General features: G+C 37.1%; 1 protein-coding gene and 1 pseudogene across 1 annotated transcript; both read left to right on the top strand.

Moving 5' to 3' along the window:
• Positions 1-6,599: 6,599 nt before the first annotated feature.
• Positions 6,600-7,247, top strand: LOC110800113 (uncharacterized). The gene has a single exon (XM_022005409.2). It carries the CDS (start codon positions 6,600-6,602, stop codon positions 7,245-7,247), a length of 648 nt encoding a protein of 215 aa, XP_021861101.2.
• Positions 7,248-11,153: 3,906 nt separating this feature from the next.
• LOC110800108 (bifunctional purple acid phosphatase 26-like) lies at positions 11,154-23,948 on the top strand (annotated as a pseudogene).
• The last annotated feature ends 229 nt before the right edge of the window (positions 23,949-24,177 follow it).

The following is a 24,177-nucleotide window of genomic DNA, read 5'->3' as shown; positions in this document are numbered from 1 at the left end:
GTTTAACCTCAGCACCTGTTTTAACCTTGCCTGATGGGAATGAAGGGTTTGAGGTATATAGTGATGCGTCGAAGAATGGGTTGGGGTGTGTATTACAGCAAAATGGGAAGGTGATTGCGTATGCGTCGCGTCAATTAAAACCATATGAGGCTAATTACCCTACCCACGATCTAGAGCTAGCTGCGATTGTTTTCGCTTTGAAAATTTGGAGACATTACCTCTATGGGGCAACATGTAAGATCTTCACAGACCACAAAAGCCTAAAATACATTTTCACCCAGAAAGATCTCAACATGAGACAAAGAAGATGGTTAGAGTTGATCAAGGACTATGATTTGAACATCCAGTACCATGAGGGGAAAGCAAACGTAGTTGCCGATGCATTGAGTAGGAAATCTAGCCATAGTATGAATGTCTTGATAGTGCCTGAAGAGTTGTGTCGAGACATGCAGAGACTTAGCCTGGAAATAGTAAACCCTGGGGAAACCAAAGCAAAACTGAGTGCATTATCATTGGGGTTGTCTATATTCGAGGAGATTAGAGAAAGTCAAGCTGGGGATGAGTGCCTAGAGAGAATCAAAGAAAAGATGGGTCAAGGGAAAGAAGTGGATTTCAAGATTCATGAAGATGGTAGTTTGAGGTTCAAAGGGAGATGGTGCGTACCACAAAAGTGTGAAGAACTCAAGAGACGTCTTATGGATGAGGGGCATAATACTCCATATTCTGTGCACCCTGGGGGTGACAAGTTGTACAAAGACCTGAAACAAATCTATTGGTGGCCTAATATGAAACGGGAAGTTGCTGAGTTTGTGTCTAGATGCCTAACCTGTCAGAAAGTCAAAATAGACCACAAAAGACCCATGGGGAAAGTTCAACCTTTAGAAGTGCCTGGATGGAAGTGGGATTCCATTTCTATGGATTTTGTTACTGCCTTGCCTAGATCAAAGAACGGAAATGATACCATTTGGGTGATTGTGGATCGTCTAACAAAATCAGCCGTGTTTATACCGATTAAAGAGACTTGGAAAAAGAAACAGCTTGCAAGGACATACATTAAGCATGTAGTGAGGTTGCATGGGGTCCCAACCGATATTATCTCAGACCGTGACTCAAGATTCCTCTCGAAATTTTGGCAAAAAGTCCAGTTGAACCTTGGGACAACTTTGAAAATGAGCACTGCTTTCCACCCTGCAACCGATGGTCAGACTGAGAGAACTAACCAGACTATGGAAGATATGTTGAGGGCTTGTGCAATTGACTTTAAGGGTAGTTGGGAAGACCATCTAGACTTGATCGAATTTTCATACAACAATAGCTACCACGCAAGCATTAAGATGGCACCTTTTGAGGCACTATATGGGAGAAAATGTAGAAGTCCCACCTGCTGGAATGATTTCAGTGAAAATATAGTCTTGGGAACGGAATTCATTGAAGAGACTGTCAAGAATGTGAAAATAATTCAGGCTAGAATTCAAGCTGCCCAGGATAGGCAAAAGAGTTATGCTGATTTGAAAAGAAGAGATGATGAATTTGCAGTAGGTGATAAAGTGTTCTTGAAAGTATCACCAACCAAGGGTGTGATGAGATTTGGGAAGAAGGGCAAGCTAAGTGCCAAGTATGTAGGCCCATATGAGATTCTGCAACGAATAGGGAAAGTAGCATACAAGTTAGCCTTGCCAATGGAGTTCGAAAAGATGCACGACGTGTTTCACATTTCCCAACTAAAGCGCTATATCCATGACGAGCGTCATATCTTAGAGCCTGAGAGAATCCAGATTGATAGTAGCCTCACATACGAAGAAAGGCCTGTGAAAATCCTTGATAGAAAAGTGCGTAGTACACGCAATAAGGACGTCAGCATAGTGAAAGTGCTTTGGTCGAACCACGAGTACGAAGAGGCCACGTGGGAAGCCGAAGCTGAAATGAAGATCAAGTATCCGGAGTTATTTTCTGAGGTGAGTTACGAGGGCGTAACTCGTTTTCTTTAAGGGGGGTAGAATGCGATAGAAATTCGCGCTTTTTACCTATTTTTATGATATTTTATGCATTTCATGCTTATTTTAGCAACTTTTACATGTTGATGCAAGTAAATAGATTCTCCGCATAAGAAAATTGTGTTCTTGGGTATTGCAAGTAACTCTTAGTTGGCAAAAGAGTGCACAAGAGTGGCACAAAGTACTTCTACAATTAGAATAAGTTGAAAAGTTTGGAAAAATATGTGAATTTTCGTGCCAAGTTTCGGGACGAAACTTCTTTTAAGAGGGGTAGATTGTAATCCCCCGTAATTTTATTATATTCTATTTATATATTTTAACGTATATTTAATATATTTAAATGTAATTTACGAATTTTAGAAATGAATATGTAATTAAAATATAATTATGTTATTACATTTTGAATATTTTAAATGATTTATGAAATCAAAATTGATTTTTGATTTTTACGTTAAAACGAATTAGGATTTTGGAATCACGTTCTATTGGAATTAGAAAGCAAATCCTAAATTCTAAATTCTACTCCTAGCCCAATTGGGCAAAGCCCAAGCCAATAAACCCAACAAAACACCCCCTTCTCTTCTCTATTTCTCACGTGAAACCAAAGAAAGAGAAAAAAAAAAGAAATCCTCCATCCTCCTTCCAATCTCACGCACGACATCAGATGTGCCCTCCTCTCCACCTTGCTCTTCGCGGCGTCGTCCCAGCCGCCACAGCCACCGTCGATAACGCCGGTAATACTTCGTTCCTCTTCTTTCGTTCGTTCTTGATTTTCGTTCCTCCTTCATATTGTTTTGTTTTTTTTTCGGTTCTTGCAAATCCCCTTACCCGTGTGTTTGTGCGAACCAGCCACCGTGAGCTCGCCGCCGTCGATACTCCACCGCCGCCAGCACGTCCCTGACCACCGTCCCGGTAGTCACTCTTCCTCCCTCCTGTTTCTTTTATTTTCGTACATGTTCCCTTCCCTTTCGTGGCTGACCTCTGTTCACCCGCGCAGCCACCACCACCGCGTGCCGCCACCGCACGCAACTCCTTGCTCAGCCTTGCCGCGAACCACCGTCCGTCCGCCGGCCAGCTTTTCTCTCTCCTCCTTAATTCTTGGATATTTCTTAAACCCTAAGTAACTAATTATTTTAAATAAAAGTTGTTAATTTAAATTATGTTCTTGATATTAAATTTATAATTTTTATGGCTTGAACATGATTTTCAGTTTTGGGTTGCTAATTATAAACGAATTATTTCAGTTTTGGGTTAATTAAATATTGAGTTAGGGTTTATTCATGATGTATTAGTTTGAATTAAGTTTCTTGAATTAAAGTTAGGAGTTTTGTGATTTAAGTTATAAATTTCAGATTTTTGCAAATTATATAATAAAGTTATTAATTTTCAGATTATCAAATTACTTTGAAATATTAATTTTGATTGTTTAAAGTATGAAATTCAAGGTTTTTATGAGTTTTAATCATGATAGGTTGAGTATGAATTATTGAATTGGTTGTTTTGAGATACTAGGAACGTAAATTGACCTTGGTGAAGCTTTTCAAATGAATTAATATTGCCGAAAATTTAAAGTACGATGTTTGCAAAGTTTTCAACGAATTTCAATCACTGGTTCAATAATTATGATGATAGGAAAACAAATATTCAAGTTTTGATATCGGGGAAAGTTCTAAATCTATTTAGGATGCATTTAGAATGCTTTATTACGGTTGTCAATGATTAGAAATTGATTGAGATTACTTGTTGGATTGTTTAGGCGGAGAATTCTCTTTAGGCGACTTTTGAAAGTGTTAAGGTGGCCTATCAGTTTGTTTACACAAGGTACGTACATACCTGTGTGCTTGGAATGTGTGCTAATTGTTGAAACCATGTTGAATCTTGTTGTTGAACTTGGTTATGTTGATATTATTGTTGAACTTGGTGATGTTGATATTATGGACGAACTGGGTTATATTGAATGTGCATGTTTAATACTGTTGGACAAACTTATTGAACTTATTTTGCACTATAAGAACTGTAACATGTTAGTATGGATGTTTGATACAAACATGTTGGTTGGGAACACTAGATTATTCCATATGATTGGGTTGGATCGATTGGTTGTTGTTCCCTTTCTATCTTTTCACTACTTTATAAGGGCGGAGGACCTTGTTTAGTAAGTTGAAACTTTATGCCCATATACAGGGTTGCTCATGGTTAAAGGAAAGGTTGGTTAAGTTGGAATGAGTCTTGATTGATGCTTTTATGATCACTTACTTAATTCCAAGATAAAAAAAAACAGTTGTGAACAAATGTGAATTGTCTGTCTTATGTAATGGTTGAGTCATAACGGAATCTCAATTTATAAATCATGTAAAGTGAAACTGAATAGCAATAGCTTTAGACTGTGCACGTCTGAAGTGACGGACAAACAGGAGTTGGGGTTCATGGTGGTAGCCCATGGCCTTTTCTGGGACCGGATTGATCACCGTGTCCTATTTTTATTTAAACGTTCCTCGATATCGCAGGTCACTGAGGTTACGGAGTCGCGCCCGTACCTCGTCTTCCTTAGTGAAGACTTCTGGATGGTCAACTCGGTCCATTGTCTATTTCAACTAAAATAATATTATGGTTATTAAGCCTAGCTTAGTCTAGTCAAGTATAGTCGTCAAATTATTATGTTTTGTCTGTCCTTACTTATATTTATTAGTATCATGATAGGGTTGTTGGTTTGATAGTATCATGCTAGGATTGTTGTTGTTTTAGTATGTAGTACTCAGCTTTGCTGATTACGTGCTTTGTTTGTGTGTGTTGATCATGGCTATGCCTTATTGATCCTGTGATGACCCATCTTTGGTGAGCAGTCTCTAAGGATCAATAAGCGTTGCCCATCTACAGGTTTGAAGATGATGCATCATTGGGATCGGGATTAGAGAGCTTGTAGTTCTATTCGTTTAATTAAGTGATTTAATTTGTTAACTTGGATTTGAAATTTGTCGTACTATTCGTATTTCCTTAATTCAGTTAATTGGTTTGGACCTAATATGTAATAGATTATTTATGAACCTAAAAGTTAGTTTTATGTTTTCCGCTGCAAAATTCTGAATAAGCCGTAACGTTTTCACACGGGCGATAATACTTTGATAATTCTCTACAGTTATATTTAAAAAGAGGTTATTTTAGAAAATGGGAATTGTTGGGGTGTTACATTCAGTGTTGGAGCAGAGAATGGAGTAAATGAGAAGATGAAAGGGCGTTGGATGTTTGAATGTTTTTTGATGTTAAAAGCATGTGTGCACGCGTTAATTTTCCTCCCAAAATGAGCCAGCAAACGGAATGGATGGCCGGAAAAGGTTAATTTTGCCCGGAATGTTGGAGTAAGGTCCCATTTTTAAAACAATTTTTTAATTCAAGGTACTATTTGACAAAATTAAAAATATAAGGTACTAGGTCACAAATTGAGGCAAAAACAAGGTACTTTTTGACAATTTTGCCAAACGGTAATGATGGAAATGCAAGTGCCTTTTCATCAATTGGTGAAAAGTACATTGGGAAGGAAACAAATATTTCTTCAAAGCTTCCAAGCCACTCAGAGAAGGAAACCCCTTCTTCTTCCCATTTTGTTTCTCTAACAACAATTACAGAGTGCCAAGTGTCCAACCCAGCAATGGCCAAAACCCTTCGTCTCTCGCCATACCTCAACTTCTGATTACTTTAAAACCAACCATGGAAGACACAACCAAGGCATCGACTTCTACCCAGAAAAAAAACCACCATGGAAAGAAAAGCCCTTTTCCCCGGTCTTCGCCAAAAGCGGGCAGCTCGACGATCAGCTCGAATTAAACAACAAGAGAGTTCGCTGATTTTGAACCATCCACCAATGGCACCACCTTCACCTCCAACCAGCTCACCTCAACCACTGAATGCAGCTACCCCACCATCGTCATCTCCACCCTCGATGAACTCCACCGTGCTCGCCATCACAATCCAAGCTCCAGATCATCTCTGACCTTTCGTCTTCCGTTCACTCCTTACCCACTCCAGAAACCACCAACTCGCCCTCCACCACCATTGGATCCGACAATCAACCATTTTCTTTACCCAATGTCGACGAGGCCCATGGGGCACCCACTCCTATGGGCATCGATAGAGACTCCTCCGACCACCCAAAAGATAGCGCTGATGAACGACTCTCTCCTACGGTTGCAAGCCATCTAATCCAACCCCCGGAAACTCTATCAACCAAACACCAACCTTCCCCTTTCATCTCCACCCTTCTCTACTCTAATTCCACTAATTCCTCTTCTTCCACCATCAAAAAACCCACCAAACTATGTCTTGGAGTCAAAACCAGTCGAGCTAGGCCTCGAATTATATCCAAACCATATGACAGCTTACACAGTTCAAAAGGGAATTGTGGGAATGCAAATGGAAGTTCGTTACTGGGGGATGATCAACGGAGGGGAGAAGGATACCTAGTCGCTGATCAAGCCTCTCATGATGAAGGACATTGTTCTGCTGGAGGAAATGGACAAATGGAGGGATTGGGAGAAGTTCTTTCCATGGATCCCAGTTGATGACTTTAAATCCTCAGGTTTTTCTCTTCCTTCATTACCTGATATTGATATGAAATTAGTAGTATGGAATGTTAGGGGTGCTAGTAAGAATGACTTCATTCCATATTCTTGGGATATTATAAGTAACCATAAACCTTCTATCTTCATTATTCTGGAATCCAAGAATGATGAGGATAGAGCTCAATCTGTGGCTAAGTTCTTGGGTTTTGACAAAGTCATAGTGGTACCTGCTGAAGGACGAAGGGGGGGTGTGTGGATGTTCTATAACCCTAATATTGTTTCCCTTATTACTCATCATGAAAAAACCCCAAGTTATTTTCATGCTCTCTTTAAGCTAAACCCTAACCAACCAGAAGTTCTTATTGCTGGCATTTATGCTCCGAGTACTAGCACTAAAAGGCATGAACTTTGGCATGAATTGCAAGCGTCGCTTCCTCCACCTTCTACCCCTTGGTTAGTCTTGGGTGACCTAAATGAAGTCACTAATCAAGCTGAGAAATCTGGTGGTAGAGCTTTTAGGAGCAGTCAATGCTCTCAACTTCATTTGTTGGCTGATGCTGCTTCTCTAGTTGATCTGGGTTACAATGGCAATCCGTTCACTTGGAGTAATGCAAGAGAGGGATTGGAATTGATCCGGGAACGCTTAGACAAGGCACTTTCCAATCCAAGTTGGTTGAACACTTACCCAAATACTTAGGTTCTTCACCTCCCTAAAACTTAATTAAATCATTGTCCTCTTTTAATTTATGTATTTAATGATAAGCTTTCAGGACCTTTTTCTTTTCGTTGCAAAGAAGTATGGTTGAGTCATCCCTCTTTCGATGATTTTTTTGTGGGAAATTAGAAACCACCTGAGACAAATTTTCTAAGTGGCCGTTCCAATTTTTTAAATAATGTGTATGATTGGAACAATAATATCTTTGGTAATCTTAAGGTAATTAAAAGGAATTTGTTGAGAAGGATTGATGGCATCCAAATAAGTCTGGCAAAAAACTTCTCTTCTTTTCTTTTTTATCTTGAAAAAACTCTTCTTCTTGAACTTCATAATATTTATCACATGGAAAGGGTGATTTGGGCTCAAAAGGCAGGATTGAATTGGAGAAAATATGCTGATTGGAACACTAGATACTTTCATACCATTGCTAAGGTTAAAAAATCAAGAAGTAAGATTCTTTGTTTAAAAAATGATGATGATGTTTGGATTCTTGACCAGGAACACCTAAAATCTATGGCAAGACTTTACTTTATGAATATCTTCACCACTACTCATTCTGTTAGCTCTAGACTAAATACTCCAATAAGTGTTACCAGAATTAGTGATGAAGATGCTAGGACCTTGATTACCCCTCCAATTTCAGAGGAGATTAAAAGCATTATTTTCCAAATGAATCCTATTAAAAGCCCTGGGCCTGAAGGTATCCAACCTCTTTTTCTTCAAAAATTTTGGAAACATCTGGAAGTGCCAATAACTAAACTTATTCAAGATTGCTTTAAAAATGGTTCCATACCTCCTGACATTAATAATTCTTACCTATGTCTGATTCCTTAGACTGATATTCCTTCTTGTATGAAGGAATTCAGACCAATTGGGCTTTGCAATTCCATTTATAAACTAATTACCAAGACCATCTCGAATAGGATCAAGACCTTGCTCCCTAATCTCATTAGTCCTTTACAATCTAGCTTTTATTATGGGAAGAACTATTGATGAAAATGTCATTATTATAAAAGAGATTGTCCATATTTTTAATAAGGCAAGTAAAAAATAATAAAAGTATGGCTCTCAAAATTGATCTAAGTAAAGCCTTTGATAGTCTCGAATGGAGCTTTATTCGTGATACCTTGATTCATTTCAACTTTCCCATAACTCTAGTTAACCTTATCATGAGCTGCATAACCACCACCTCCATTTCAGTCCTCTGGAATGGCCAAATAACTGAGCCGTTCCTCCCTACTAGAGAGATTCGTCAAGGTGATCCGTTATCCCCTTATATTTTTGTCTTATGTCTAGAAAGGCTCTCCCAAATGATTGAGCAAAGTGTGGGAAATAAATTGTGGAAACCATTACGCATTTTGAAAGATGTTAAAATCTCCCACCTCTTTTATGCGGAATGATGTTTTCCTTTTTGGTTCAGCTACTACTACTAATATTAATATCATGCTAAATACTCTAGATGAATTTAGAAGTATTTCTGGTCTCTTGGTTAATTTTACAAAATCTTCTATCATATTCCCTAAGAAAATGAACTATAATGTTAGGAATTCGATTCGACAGGTTTGCACTTTTAAAGACACCATTTCTTTTGGAAGATACCTTGGCTGTATCATATCTCCTACTAAATTAAAAAAGGCTGATTTCTTTGATCTTTTAGATAAAACTACTTCCAAGATTAGAGGATGGCAAGCTAAACTTTTAAATATGGCAGGAAGAAATACCTTGATAAAGTATGTTCTCAATGCTTACCCTCTCTATACTATGCAAACTTCAATGTTGCCAGCTACTGTTATTCAGGAATTAGAAGGAAAGTGCAAAAGATTCCTTTGGAATAGAGTTGATAGATCTAGTTATGTCCCTAGAACCAGCTGGAGTAGGGTTTGTGAGCCTATAAACTTAGGTGGCCTTGGTAATAAGAATTTAAAGAGATGGAATCAAGCCTTTATGGAAAAGTTAGGTTGGAAAATTCTAACCCAACCTAATAAACTCTGGGTTAGAATCCTTACTTCTAGATATCTTAAAAAGTCTAATTTTCTGGATTGTTTTCCTAACCCTTCCGACTCTAACTTATGGAAAGATATCCTTAAAGGACGAGAAATTATTAAAAAAGGGATTATTATTAGTATTGGAAATGGGGCTAGCACTTCTCTTTGGTTCCATCACTGGGTTGGTAACTCCCCCCTTTATTTAATTCCTGATGTAAATATTCCTGATTCAATGGCTCACCTAAGAGTCTCTAACATTATAAAAAATAAATGTTGGGATCTTTCTAGGATTGAGCATATTCTTCCTAGGGATATGTTAGACTTGATTAGAGCTATCCCTCTTTCCACTATTACCTCTAGGGAAGATTCCTTAAGATGGACTCTAGATAAAAATGGTAGTTTCACCATTAAATCTGCCTTTAACTCTTCTGCACCTCCTCCCCTTGAGGCATATCTGGTAAAGGTTAGTTGGAAAAAATTATGGAAAATCCCGGTCCCTTACAAATATAAAATGCTTCTCTGTAATGTTTGTCACTCTATTCTCCCTGTTGCTCATAATCTTTCTTTTAAAATTCCAAATTTCAATCTTGTTTGTATCCGTTGCAACAATAATGTGGAGGATAACTTGCACCTTTTTAGGGATTGTCATAGTACCTCTATGTTCTGGTCCATGATTTTCCAACATCATTCTTCTGTTTTTTTATCTTACTTTTGAAAAAAATTTATGCTTTAAACTGGAATGAATGAGTTACTTATAATCTAAAAGGATCACTTGCCTGGCAAATAATCTTCTCCGTTGCTATCTGGCATATTTGGTCTTACCGGAATGATGATGTTTTTAAACTGAAAATGACAAGATGTGCTAGTTTCTATAACAAATTTTTGGCGGATTATACTTTCACTAACAACTTGGTGCATATTACTGATACTGAGTCCAGTGCTGAGTCCACCCCTGCAAGAATTTGGGCTCCCCCTCAAACCTCTTACTTCAAGCTCAACACTAACGCTTCCTGGATTGACATGAATAATGCTGGTGGTGGAGGAGTGCTAAGGTGCGATAAGGGGTTTTGGCAAATTGGATTCTCCACTCGCTTCAAAACAATTGGACCTGCTTCTGCTGAACTTACTGCAATTAAGGAAGGACTGCTCATTGCTTGGGAAAGAAAGATCACTCATCTGGAATTGGAGTTTGAAGCTGCTACTGTGAAGTATATGCTTGAAAATCCGAAGGGTTACCAGGATCATTAGCTAGAACCAATCATCACTGACATTGTTGTTTTGCTGAAGAGAAACTGGTGTGTAACTATATTCCACATCAAACGTGATGCTAACAAGGTGGCTCATGGACTGGCTGACATTGGGAGAAGGATGTCTAATACTAAGGTGTATCACTTTCAGCCACCTCCAAATACCAGGGAAGATTACGAGAGAGAGATGGTGCCTCAACAAGCTGCTTGACTTCTATGCTTTTGCTTTTGACCAGGATGAAGTACATTGTCTTTTATGCTAACTGCTCTAACTTCACCTCTTTTGGGTTTGTAATATATTAAACTTCTAGGCTAATTATGTTCAGCCATAGCTTTGTTTACAAGTTTTTGGGTGCTAGTTATGGGCTGCTTTTGCTGCTATGCAAAACTCTTATGTTTGGGTTCAGAGGTGTTTAATCCCTCTTAATAGATTTCCTATTTCTGCGTAAAAAAAACAAATGTTATTGTTGATTTAACTACTATTATGTTTAAAGTTTTCATGTTAATTTAACGTCTATGGCTTTGTTCATAAGAATATAATGTTTTTACACGCAAATACACAAAATTTCACACCCGCACCATTACTCATAGCGGACGGGGATGAAACAGGTCCAACACAAAATCCACACCCGTTCTATCACCATAACGGATACGATTTTCATACTCATCTCGTCATCCGGTCATCCCCTCCCCCCGCCAGTCCATCATCCACCAAACCTTCCTATCCCCACCTATTTGTGGCGGATACGGGGTGGATCTCTCATAAAACCCGCACCGGTGGCATCCTACTAACTCCGTAAGAATCGCCGTCCCATCTAATCAAAGCATGGGTTTCTGCAAATGTTAATTAACGCAAATACCAATTGGATTATTAAAAACCCCAAAAATGACACTCTCCAATCTCAATCTCCATTGTTCTTCAGCATGTTCCTTCTCTCTCCTCACTCCTCCCGAGCCGTTGATGCTTCAAGGTAATCCCCTATTTCTCCCATAATCACTTTATATGGGTTTAGATTAATTCTGCCAAATTTCTTGTTTTTTACTTGTTCATTCCCTTTTGCTGGATTATCAATTTCGTGATTTTATTATGATGTCACTAGATTTAATCATAGTTTCCAAATTAACTTCCCATTGAAATGTAAGTTAAATGCAGATTAAAGGCATTCTTTGGTTCAATTTGACCCATTAAGTTTTCAGTTTTCTGTTTTTTTTTTTTGTTTCTTTGTTTATGAGACGATTTCTAGAATTGCGTCATTTGGAATTGTTGACATTTCTATTGTTTAATTTCATTGATTTTAGGGTGTTTTGGCATAACTAATTGAAAATGATAAGCTAAGACTAATAGTGATAACATAGTCGAAAGCAGAAAATTTAATTGAAAAGCTAGCTGAGAAGTACTTGGATGATTAAATGATCTGAAAAAGCTTCATTCTTTAACTGAAATGATAAGCTAACTCGAATGTGAAAAGCTAGCTTAAATTGGGAGGTCAAAAGTAATACGAAGTAATAATTAGCTAAAATATTTGCTAAACTGAGTTTTTGGAGTCGAAAACACGAAAAATAAATTGGTCGGAATTTGGAAGGTATCTGAAGTGCTTTCCATACACACCCTTAGTTGCTAGTATGCCAAAAAAATACAGTGTTCGTAAAGCGCGGTACTTATCTGGGGAAGGGGTGGGGGTGAACTTTGTCATTTTAGTCTGAAATTTGGGGGCAATGTTTGATGCAACTTCAAATTTAGTTATTTTGGTCAAAATTTATTATAGCTCGGTCATCGTGCATTCACAAATCCTATGATTTTGTTTTGAAATTGTTGAAGAAAATTCTATTTGGAAGTAGCTTACCTCACTGAGTTTTGTTCAATATAAATTACATTAACATTTTTAATAATTTTATCTTAAAATTGCACCAAGTGACTTATGCTGGCTTATATACGCAGGAGTATAGGTAAGCATCAGCTGAATTTCTGTAGTAGCGATGAGGATGGAGAGGATTTTGTTGTGGGCGACTCAGCTTCTTTTTGTATCTCTGATGAGTCTGGTTTTCTTTAGCTATATCCGCGAGGAGAGTGTCGGGATAACAAGCACTTTTGTTCGGTCAGAGTGGCCAGCAACTGATATACCTCTTAATAATGAAACATTTACAGTTCCAGAGGGTCATAATGCACCTCAACAAGTAAGCACATACACTTCTGGCTCATAAAATAAGAAACCCAAAATATAAACAATTTTTCATTACATGCCCTGTTAACTCTCTAGATTGTGAATTACTCCACTTAATAACTTATGCAGAAACAAGAATTTGATTTCCTGTGCTTTTATCTGCGTTCTATCTTGTTTAGCAATACACGTTCAATTGAAGCTTGTTAGTGCGAAAACCGCAGTACTTTAGCATCTCAAACGTAGCTCCCTTTGTTTTTCCCTGGGCGTGATCGACTTAGTTCATGGGATTTTCATGTAGCCTTGCTGCCGTGCTATGCGCTTCTGCACGGAAATTTAACTTATTTTGGGGAAGGGGGGAAATTTGAATGGGTTAAATTCAACCTTAGAAGTTATGAGTTCTTCTGACTGTGCTTTTAAGTGTATGAAGCGGGAGTTATCATCCATCACTATAGTTTGTTTAAGAATGGTGAAAGATTAGAGAGAAAAGAATAGTTGAGAGAAGAAGTTAAGATTCATCAGATATAGAAGCCTTGATATGTAGCTCCCTTACAGTTTTGGCCTTAGTTTGTTGCCATTTTCCATTATTTGGTGATAATCAGGGCTCCAAATCTCCAAAGAAGTAATTTGGTGATAACGCATCTTAGTTGCTGGAGTTTTGTTGCTAAAGGCTTTAGATGGTCCATGATGCATTGGAGGCTTGGATTTTAGTTAAGGGGTTTCAACATGGCCGTGTGGTGCTGCTGTGACATAAGGTTGAAAGAATTCCAGAAACCAAGCTCTTTACAGAGCTAATTTTATTACTCCTCTCTGAATATTTTGAAGGTGAAAGTGTGAAACCATTGTGAGATGTAAGTAGAGTTGGAGTATTTCAACGAGCATTACACGCAAGATTTGTGATAATAGTATTGAAAGAGATATGGCAGAAGTACAGTAAGGCAAGCTACACGACCTGACTGTGTTTGTCTGGTGCCAGTCTTATGGCTGTATGTGCAATTATTTTTTCCACACTAAGTCAATATTTATATCCTATTTCGCTTTGTCATCTGGGCCTCTGGGGAATTAAATTATATTCCATTTACTTTATCCACGAAAGTCAAACACAAGTTACCCTATAAGGCTATAAGCCATCATCTTCTGGGTAAAGTATATTTTACTCAAATTTCAAGACATTCCTCAAGGGCCTGACCCTCATTAATTAGGAAAACCTATAATGACCTTTACTAACAACTTGACACCTTGGCGTATTAGTAATCTCCTTGTAACAACCCTCATTATTCTTGTAATGTGCTTAAGAAGAAAACCAAATTTGTTAGCTAACCATTAAAAGTAACGATAGAAACTAGTGAGGATGATGTTATGTTGCCTGATGATGAACTTCTCAGTGTTCCAGAAATGGGATACTTGCCAAGCTCTAAACTCTTGATTTTCCCTTTGGATGCTATGGTGGCAGGTGCATATCACTCAAGGTGACTATGATGGAAAAGCTGTTATAATCTCGTGGGTGACACCTGATGAACCAGGATCCAGCAACGTGCAATATGGAACATCAGGAAGTAATCTTGATTTTATTGCAGAGGGCACAGTTTCAAACTACAGCTTTTTCAAGTACAATTCTGGATATATCCACCATTGTCTTATTGATGGTCTTGAGGTAAGCTATTATTTTGTGGCTTGCTACATTTGGTTGCAACAGCTTAATTCGCTTACATTTTTCCCTTTCACTTCTGTCTCTTGTTTATTCTCTTCCAACCGTTTGCTTTATGCAATACAGTATGACAAGAGTTACTTTTACAAGATTGGAAGTGGTGATTCATCTCGCAAATTTTGGTTTCATACTCCTCCTATGATACATCCAGACTCCTCATACAAATTTGGCATAATTGGTTGGTTGTTTCTTTCTTGTGGATGATTTTTTTCTTCTGTTTTTGTTATGAATTTTTCTGATCTGGTATTTAGCTTCTAGTTATACTTTACGGAAATTAGCAATAAGGTTGAGTATTAAATTCTGGTTTTTAGAACACTGTCAACTCAAGTGCTACTTTGAAATACTTTTCTTGTATAGTTTACATATGCCTATTGTTTTTTAGATTTTTACCTAAAACTTCACTTACACCAAGTTATACATGCAAATGCTGCTGCCAATTCCATACAGCTAACATGATCCTAGTGGGAAATAATGCTATTTTTCCTTTTTCTTTTACTGAAGAATATCAAAATACTTCGTATTGTTTTGAAAATGGGCATGTCTGCCCCTTTCTGAACTAAAGAGTATAAGAGATTGGATTAATGAATTGTGGTTGGAATTCTCATTCTTTTTGGTCTGTTTCAGGTGACTTGGGCCAGACGTATAACTCTCTCTCTACACTTGAGCATTACCTTCAGAGTGGGGCCCAAACTGTGTTATTTGTCGGGGATCTTTCTTACGCCGACAAATATCATTACAATGACATTGGACTTCGATGGGATACATGGGGTCGCTTTGTTGAAAAAGTTGCTGCATTCCAGCCTTGGATATGGTCTGCTGGAAATCATGAGATAGAACACTTGCCTGAATTGGTAAGAATTTTGGATTTCTTTTTTATCAATTTGATAATCTTGCTTTGTAAGTCTGTACTTCACATTCTAAAGGGGAAGGTGAGATACCATAGACAGTTTTTCTTTTCTTGCAAGCGGAGAAATGGATCTGCTAGGGATTTCTTGGAGCATTAGTCAGGCTTATGTCACTTTTGGGAGGATAAGAAAAGAAGATTTTTGGCAAAGTGGCGTACACTATTTATGTACTAGTGAGATTATATAAAATTATAATATTACAATTAATCATCACAAATACGGTGTAATAGGCAAGAAAAAATGTTCGCAAAGTTCACCTAAAGAAAAATTAATCGTCCCTATTTAACAAAATCTAAATAGTAAAAAAATTTAATATTCATTCGCTTACATGACGAAAAATCAAAACCTCAGTACCAAAAGAAAGTAACTAAACATATAAAATAGTTTGTTTCACTTATGCTCTGGATTAAAATCTCCAATTGGTGGAGGTAGCACCCATGAAAAAGCTTTGTTTCCGAAGGTTGAGAATACTTTTTCCATGACCCGATTGCGTCCATTAGTTTGCATGAACGTAAAAACATATCTTTTAATGTTAAATACAACATGAACTAATTAATTCAGAAGTTTATGTAGTTAGAGTATTAGATTGAAACTTGTTGAAGTAGTGATTTTATTTCGGTAGCTAAGCAGCCTAAAAGGTGTTGTGCAAGGTCATGTAATATTGTTACTCTCAAATTACCACTTTTATCAAATATGTTAAGCCGAAAATGGATCAAGTACCTGAATTGTATTCTTGAGGTTGTAACTGCTTGGCCGGATCCTTGTCAACCAACTCTTTCCACCTTCTTGAAAGTGTGTAGATATCAACCTATGACAAAAATTCCCCAAAACAACTTTGTTTGATTCAACGTCCCGTCTTGAGGGACCCGGCGAAGAATTTCAGAGATACTTTGAAAGTTCAATAAACACCAGTATTAAACTACCCACTTATAAGAATTATCACCCTCCTTCAACCAAAAAATGAGTAATAAAACCATTAAGGACTGACCCTTATCAGCATCTTGGAGCAATGGGGTAAGCAACCCACCATCCATCGCCACAGCGACCGCAATATTGATACGACTATTGTAAGTAAAACTTTTTCCATCTCTACAGCTTGAACTCGCCACTGGATGATTACTAATGCCAAAGTTGTTGCCTTTGCTAGCAATGTGATCATTGTCACCCCTTTCGGCTTCAACTAATCACCAATTCAAATAAAAAACATAAGTTCAGTGTTTCACTCCATTAATTTTACTTAAGTTACTACCTCTAGACTAAAACAAACCATAAACATAACCATTTAGCAACAATCAATTGACTACCTTGATTAAACAATCGAATACGTAAGACGTACAACAATAAGTTTAGTGTCTTTAGATATACATAAACCCATAAAGTGAAGAATTTATCCCATAGACCAGTCGACTAATCATCATTAACCTGATCATAGTACACATAGTATAAGCAATCATTCCATTTCAATTGCATCAACGATAACAATCAATCAATTTACTACCTTTCGACTAAACCATCAAATACATAATAGGTACAACAATCAATTTATTATCTTTAGATTTACATAACTCATAAGGTAAACAACTCATAATTTCTCTCACCTCCTTGCACACCCCGAAAATGGAGTACTGAAGTTGAACGGGGTATCGCACAGACGCACACATGCTCAACCTATTCACCTCTCCCCCGGTGATGCTTCACCGGTTCACCATTTGTTCCTGCCCAATCAACAACCAAATTTTTTAACACAGCTTCGAGTTCTAAGCAATGATCTCTTCCCTAATCTTCTTCTCCATATCTATCTCTAAGTGTACTACCTCCATTGATGAGTTCTTCCCACCACCATCTTCTTCCTTCTTCGTCAGAAATTCTCCTAAAAACACATTATTTAAATGAAAATCAAGAAAATATTCAACCTAACATTAACCATTTGAACTTTAAAGATTCTTTTGGGGTTTAGCAAATTATCAAGAAAAAAATTGAAAACTAAAGAATATGTTTAACAAATTAGCAAGAAAATTCAAAATACTACTACTGACATTGAAAAATGAAAAGCAAAATACTCTAGAAATTGGAAAACACCTCACAAACCCGAGCTTGGTACGATGCCAATGCATGCGCTTCGCATTGTACCTTCAAATTTCAAAATAAAATCAACAAATGAGTGAATATTCACACAAATCACAACAATTAAACAAACGCACATCAATCTCCCCTCCACGATGAGTATCCATATGACCCTAGCAATTAATCGTATAATTCCCCCTACTCTTAATATAGTTATTCGCAATCAAGTCCGTGAAAAACGAAAACCCCATTTACACAAACCAAGTCCCATGCAAGATTAACCCTAACTAATAAGAATCGGGAAAAGAAAAAAAAAAAAGACTAATTAACGGAGAAATTATACAGAAGATAGTGTTGTCGGTGCGCATACGCATCTGGTACGGGATGGGGCGATTCTGCCTCATCTTCTTTGCGAGAAATAATCATAAATTAAATCATAAATTCAGAAAATAATCCCAAAAATTGAGTTTCTAGGTTAGCAAATAGAAGGAAATCACAAATTTGTTGAAGAATTTTAGAAGAATTAATAAGAAATTGCTAGAAATTAGGGAATCACGGTGGTTTATGAGGAGAGAGAAAATGATAGGGTTGAATGATTTTAGAAAGAGAAAAGTCGGTTATTAGGTTTGTAATTGAATCGTAAAATAGAATAGGGTAGTTTAGTCTATTCCAAGGGGGACACTGAAAGTGGATTTACTATATTATTAACCTCAGCTCTTCACTTATATAATATCACTTATATAATAGAGATTTGTGGTGGGTTAGGGGGGGGGGGGGGGGGGGTGGGTGATTCTGTTGACTTGGACTCAGCAAACTGGACCTTTTGGAGGTTGATGTAGTTTGTTAATATTGATGATCTTTGGAGGAGGCTACATGTGCTTCTCTACGACCTGTTTGATAGACGGTATTGGCAATGATTCTTTCTGTAAATTTGCAAGGGAAGTTCCATGCGAATGCTAATGGTAATTAATGTAAATTTGCAAGGGAAGTTCCATGCGAATGCTAATGGTAATTAATGCAACTCTACTGCCAAGTACTCTCTCCATCCCAACTTAATTGCAATATTTGACTATTGTATTAATACATAGCTAAAGATATTAAAAGGTCAAAGGTGTGTCTTATCGACCATGCAAAGTCAAATGTTGCAATTAATATGGGACGGAGGAAGTCTATGAGCGAATCTTCATAAATTCTCACTATCAGATTGTAATATGGTATTTGAGTAGTAATGAGAACTTATGAAACACATATTTGGAGATGTAGTTGCATTACCTTAGACTTTGGTATGAGACTTTCATAGTTTCATTGCAAAATTATACACAAACTCATTACAATTTCCATTGTCCGTTTATTGTATCTATAGATATATCTCTATTCAATAAGGGAACTCCCGAGGTCATTAACATTAACGTAATGACCTTTTGGGTCCCCTATAAAAATAGAATATAATACCCTCAATGACAAACAAATACATCAAAATTATATTGAATAAATTAAAAAGAAAACTTATTTGGGATGTTTAGTCAAATAACATAAAAGGAATAAAGTAATAACAAGAAAGTAATACCCCGTAAAAGATAAAAAAGTCAAACAATTATTCCTTAATTCTCCCCTCCATAACTGTAGTTTTTTTTAGGGAATTCCATAACGTATGTTTGTTAATGTTAATAATTTGAGAATAATGAACGACACGTAAACAATGGTTGATCAAGTTTGTTGAGGAAAATAAGAACAGGTTAAGCAACCATCACTTAAACTCTTATCGTGTACATATAAGAAAATATTTTGTTTTACTTTGTTATTACATTGTTGCACTGTTTTGACTTTTGCAAATATAGATATGTCGGATTTTTCTTAGAGAAGTTTGTGATTAATTTTTTTACATATTATTTAAGGTTAAATGGTAATAACACAAATCTTTTCTTGTACTCCCACGCATCGCTTGCATATAATTATTTTAGGCTAAAGTATGGAATAACACAAATCCGCTTCTACATTCGCATGATCAGGGGATGCGAAGGTTTGAGACTAGTTTGTATTATTTAATAAGAATTCACATGATCAGGGGATGCGAAGTTTTGAGCTATTTACCCATGCTTTCAAATATCTTTCACAATCTACATCAACCTTTTTCTTTGAATTTTCCTTGTCTATTAAAAGTTAAATCCTTTCAACAATAAAGGGGAGTTATCCTGCCAAACCAAATAAGTTTTTACCTTAACTTTTGAGTATTATTTTTGGTAACTATACTTTTTGAGGGTTTTTATTCAACTTTTTCATATGTAGTACATAATACATTGCAAGAAGGTTACTGTTGACCTTTCTTTAGCAACTCTTACTGCCTTTTGTTTTACTACTCAACTGTCTGATAGGAGTGTTGCTATCAGACCGTCTGATTGGAGAAAGGCTTAGTATTCATGGTTGGATGTTTCTACTGCTATGTTTGCATAGCAAAAACCCACTTTAAGCTGCATATGAATCTTTTATTGCAGGAAAGGGATTTTTTGACTGACTCAGAGTACAAGCAATCCTATATTTTGATTAAATGGTGTATGAACCATATCTCTTCGAAATACATGACTTAGTTTTCAATTTCATTTTTGTTGACCTTTTGATTGTTATTCATTTCTGTATTCAGGGAGAAGTTGTGCCTTTTAAGTCATACCTTCAGAGATATGCGACACCTTATGCAGCATGTCGAAGCAGTAATCCTCTTTGGTATGCTATCCGACGAGCATCTGCCCATATTATAGTGCTCTCCAGCTATTCTCCCTTTTGTAAGCTTCTGTCAAAGATGATCTCTCTTTCTTACATTTATCTCATTGGAATAACACATCCACTATTTTTGTTTGAGGTGGGTAACGCGATAGCATCATGCCATGCAATTTTAGGTAACAATCAGGTCATCAGGTGTCAAGTGTCTATAATGCTGTATATAACAGTTCGTTGGTTTTCCTTCCAGCCAAAGCAAATTATGTTAGCTGACTAGCTTTCCTTCCCCCCAATCTGTGATATGTGTCTTGCTGTAATGGAATTAGAAGATAATGGGAGTGGGCATGATGACATTCGAAGAGTGTTTAAAGAACCTTATGGACACATTAAAGTGTAACATTATGTGGCCTATGTGCACGGAGTGAAACTCGACATGTGGTTCAGAAATATGACACTTGGGCATAGGATTCCCACAGTTGCATGATATTGAACTTTGATCAGTGTGGTAGGGTTACAGTAAACATGGCATCTTGAAGATGTGGGAAAATGAGTATTTAGCTACAGGCTTTGGCGGGGAATGTTCTAAACCACAAACTGAAGTAACTGAAGTACTGAACTAGGCTGTCGCTTTAGCAGTGGCTTCAAGGTGTTTACTGTATACACTTCTTATAAGGATACTTCACCCGTATGCTGGAGTGTATGAATTTGATCATGAAAATTAAAATACCTAGTGTCTAATATCGTTTTAGGAGACTAGATTTTTGACAATTTCAAAAAGGTTCTTACTATATTACAGATTTTTAAGGTGGTGTCAGGCTTGAGGATCAAACTCTATATAAGTTGTTTAGCATGTGCGTCATGGTTGGGTGTCAAGTTGAGAGGTAGCCTCTTAGTTACTTGGATTTGCCTTTTTCGGGACTGGTTATTTTCAGCTCGATGGATAAAAGGTCTACTTTTCTCTTGGTGCGTAGGAAGATAATGTTAATTATATTATATTTTACGCTATCCCTATCTACAATCTCTCCCTGTTCGATGTTCGAAATTCCGGTTGCTGATCAAGTAAGATTGGGAGAATGGGGAAAGTTGTCTGGGTCTAGCAATGCGAGGAACAATAATTTTGTAATCTGGAATTGGTGCGTCGTCCAAAGGCTATAGGGGGTTTATGTTTTGGGAAGTGGTGTTTAAATATATTGCATTTGTGGGGAAATGAATGTGGCGTTTTCCTCATGACTTTGAGTCCCTTTAGCACTGAGTCATCAAGAGCAAATATGGGTTCTATCAAAATTGATGAGATGCATTTGTGACGCAATTTTCTGTTTCACATACATTTTCCCCATGATTGTATTTTTATACGCTGCTTAATGCACTTGTATCTGGATTTTATTGCAATAATACGTGGAATTTACATTTCCCGAGGTCACCACATGCTAAGAAGTTAGGAGTGTTCTTTTCTGCTTGAAGTGCTGGATTTTTAATTGGCTGCAATGTAGGATTCTAGGGTATAGGCAAGGGATTCGTCGGGAATTTTTTCTTGTAATTTAGTAATATGTTTCTTGATACAACTCCCTCAATTTCCAATTTTTCCCGGCAGCAAACTTTTTTTGGAAGACGAAGATTTCCCTTAAAGGTAAAGTGCTTTCGAGTGGACGTCGGTGTTAGGTAGGATTAATCCCCTAAATGAATGCTCCAAAAGAGGCCAGGTTGGTTGTTGCAGAGCTGATAGTGTGTGTCTTGTTCACATGTTATTCTCCAGTCTGAAGTGGCAAGTTACCTTAGAAGGAGGTTGTTTGATGTCCATGAGGTATCTTGGTATACCCTTCAATTTTGTTGGTTTTGTTTTGGAAAAGGAGTTGTGGTGCAATGCTTTTATGGGAATTTTGTGGTTGGAGCAACTTTTGTGGATTTTCACTATTATCTTCTGATTTGTTGTGATATAAAGTCACTTATTTATGGGCTAAGGTGGACGTGGCTTTTATGATTAGTACTTGATTGGAAGGATTCAAAGAGATTCAGTTAATATGTAATTTTTGTTTCTGATGGGATGACATCTTGTCCTCTTTCTGCCCTTATTTCGGTTAATTGAATTTTAGCTTTGAGACTTGCAGGTCACTCAGTTGTGAGCCACTTGGTATATGAGTGATTTTGTAAATAACTAGTTGGTTGAATTTATTTGTTTACTTCAATCTCGTTGCGTATGATGCACTTTCCTCGGAAGTCGGAAGTACATTAGCATGCGTTTTCTTTGTAAATCTGTTGGTTCTCTTTTTTTTCTTTTTCTTTTTTTAATTTAGTTGACAGTGATATCTGATTTTTCAACAGTGAAAGACACGCCGCAATGGAGATGGCTTAGAAAAGAACTGAAGAGGGTGGACAGGGAGAAGACACCATGGTTAATTGTTTTGATGCATGTTCCACTTTACAACAGCAATGAAGCACATTTTATGGAGGGAGAAAGTATGCGTTGTGTCTTTGAGGAATGGTTTGTTCAATACAAGGTTGATGTGGTCTTTGCAGGACATGTTCATGCGTATGAAAGATCGGTATGTGTTTAGGCGGCTACATTTATTTTTATGAAACAACGTATACAAAATACTTAATTATTTAATTAATTTATGGAGGAACTTTTGATTGGCAGGCAGAAGGAGTTGCTTAACTAATACTCTATTTTTCTTTTGCCAGTATCGTATCTCAAATATACACTACCGTGTATCTAGTGGTGAACGTTATCCTGTCCCGGACAAGTCAGCTCCTTTTTATATAACTGTCGGGGATGGGGAAATCAAGAAGGTCTTGCTGAAAGGTGAGACTTGTCTTTTTTTACGTAGTCATCATTGTATTATTACTTAATTGTTATCGTTTTAAACCAGTTACTTTTCCTCATACAGATTCAGAGATCCACAACCTCAATATTCTGCATTCAGAGAATCTAGCTATGGACATTCGACGTTGGAGATTAAGAATAGAACACATGCTTTCTACCATTGGAATCGAAATGATGATGGTATGAAAGTGCCTACTGACTCCATGATTATGCTGAACCAATACTGGTAAGCATGCTTTTTTGTTCTGTTTGAAGGTAAAAGATTTTGATAACTTGCATTCCTCCGGAGATGTAGTGTTGCTCTGTAATACCTATGTGCATTTTATCATCCTCCTATATAAGTGCCATTTTAAAGTTGATTTTCTAATACAAAAGAAATGGCATGTTACATTTTCAATGCACTGTTTTTGGTAGTTATTCTCGTGTAAATGCAAACGATTCCACTGCCATGAAAGTATAAAACCTGGAAAAATGCTTGCTGCCTCTTTCAGCTCTAAGCACCGTTTCCCATTTGGTACGGGCATATATATTTTACTACAGCGTAATGTTTTTTTCTCTCTCAGGGTATTCAGAAAAGGATGTATTTATGTATCAGGGAAAAGGTTGAAATATCTTTTATAATAAAAATGGTGAACCTTTGAGCATGTCCATTCACTTCATCTTGTATGCAAGATATTCGAAATGTTGTAAGATGGTCCGTAACATGGAGTATGCGAAATAGATGCATCACTTTAACTGTTTTCCTGAATTTTCTATTTGGTGACCCGACCCTTCTTGAGAATTCTTTTCATTGCGGTGATACAGGGCAAAGCAATAAACAGAGAAGGAAGCAAAAACACGGAGAAGGAAGCTGGAGAAGCCATATTTGGGACTGCCCCTTGCGAATATTAATGTTAAGGGATGAAGGCCTGTAGTGTAGAACATAGTTAAGCATAGATATACAATTTTTAATCTCCTAACTATTATTATTCGTGCTTGTAATGTTATTTATTCCTATCTTTGATGGATGGAGGGAGTATATTGTAGAATGTGCTTGTAATTTGATGGTGCCTTCTCAAATGTTTAATTTTCTTTTTCTCAAATATGGTTAATAGACTTGATTGGTCCTCAATGGTTGATCTGTTTTAATAAGAAATCAGTAAAAGTTGATTGTAACAGGCAAGAGCAACTCTGCTCTCGAAAGTCACGAGTCACAAAGGGAGTGCCGAGTGCATTTATAAAATTTCTATTAATAGACTTGATTTTCTCCCGGTGTAGGGGCCGTGGGAGCGAGCTTATAACACATGTTATTAAAACTTAAAAGTCGAGACC

This window comes from Spinacia oleracea, chromosome 2, assembly GCF_020520425.1.
Source record: "Spinacia oleracea cultivar Varoflay chromosome 2, BTI_SOV_V1, whole genome shotgun sequence".
In the NCBI taxonomy this organism is placed as follows: Eukaryota; Viridiplantae; Streptophyta; class Magnoliopsida; order Caryophyllales; family Amaranthaceae; genus Spinacia; species Spinacia oleracea.
Note: the sequence above shows the minus strand (reverse complement) of the source record. Positions and strands in the feature narration are given on the sequence as shown.

What these genes read in the sequence shown, in the direction of transcription:
- LOC110800113 (XM_022005409.2), top strand. Translation starts at nt 6,600, where the DNA reads ATGAAATTAGTAGTATGGAATGTTAGGGGTGCTAGTAAGAATGACTTC.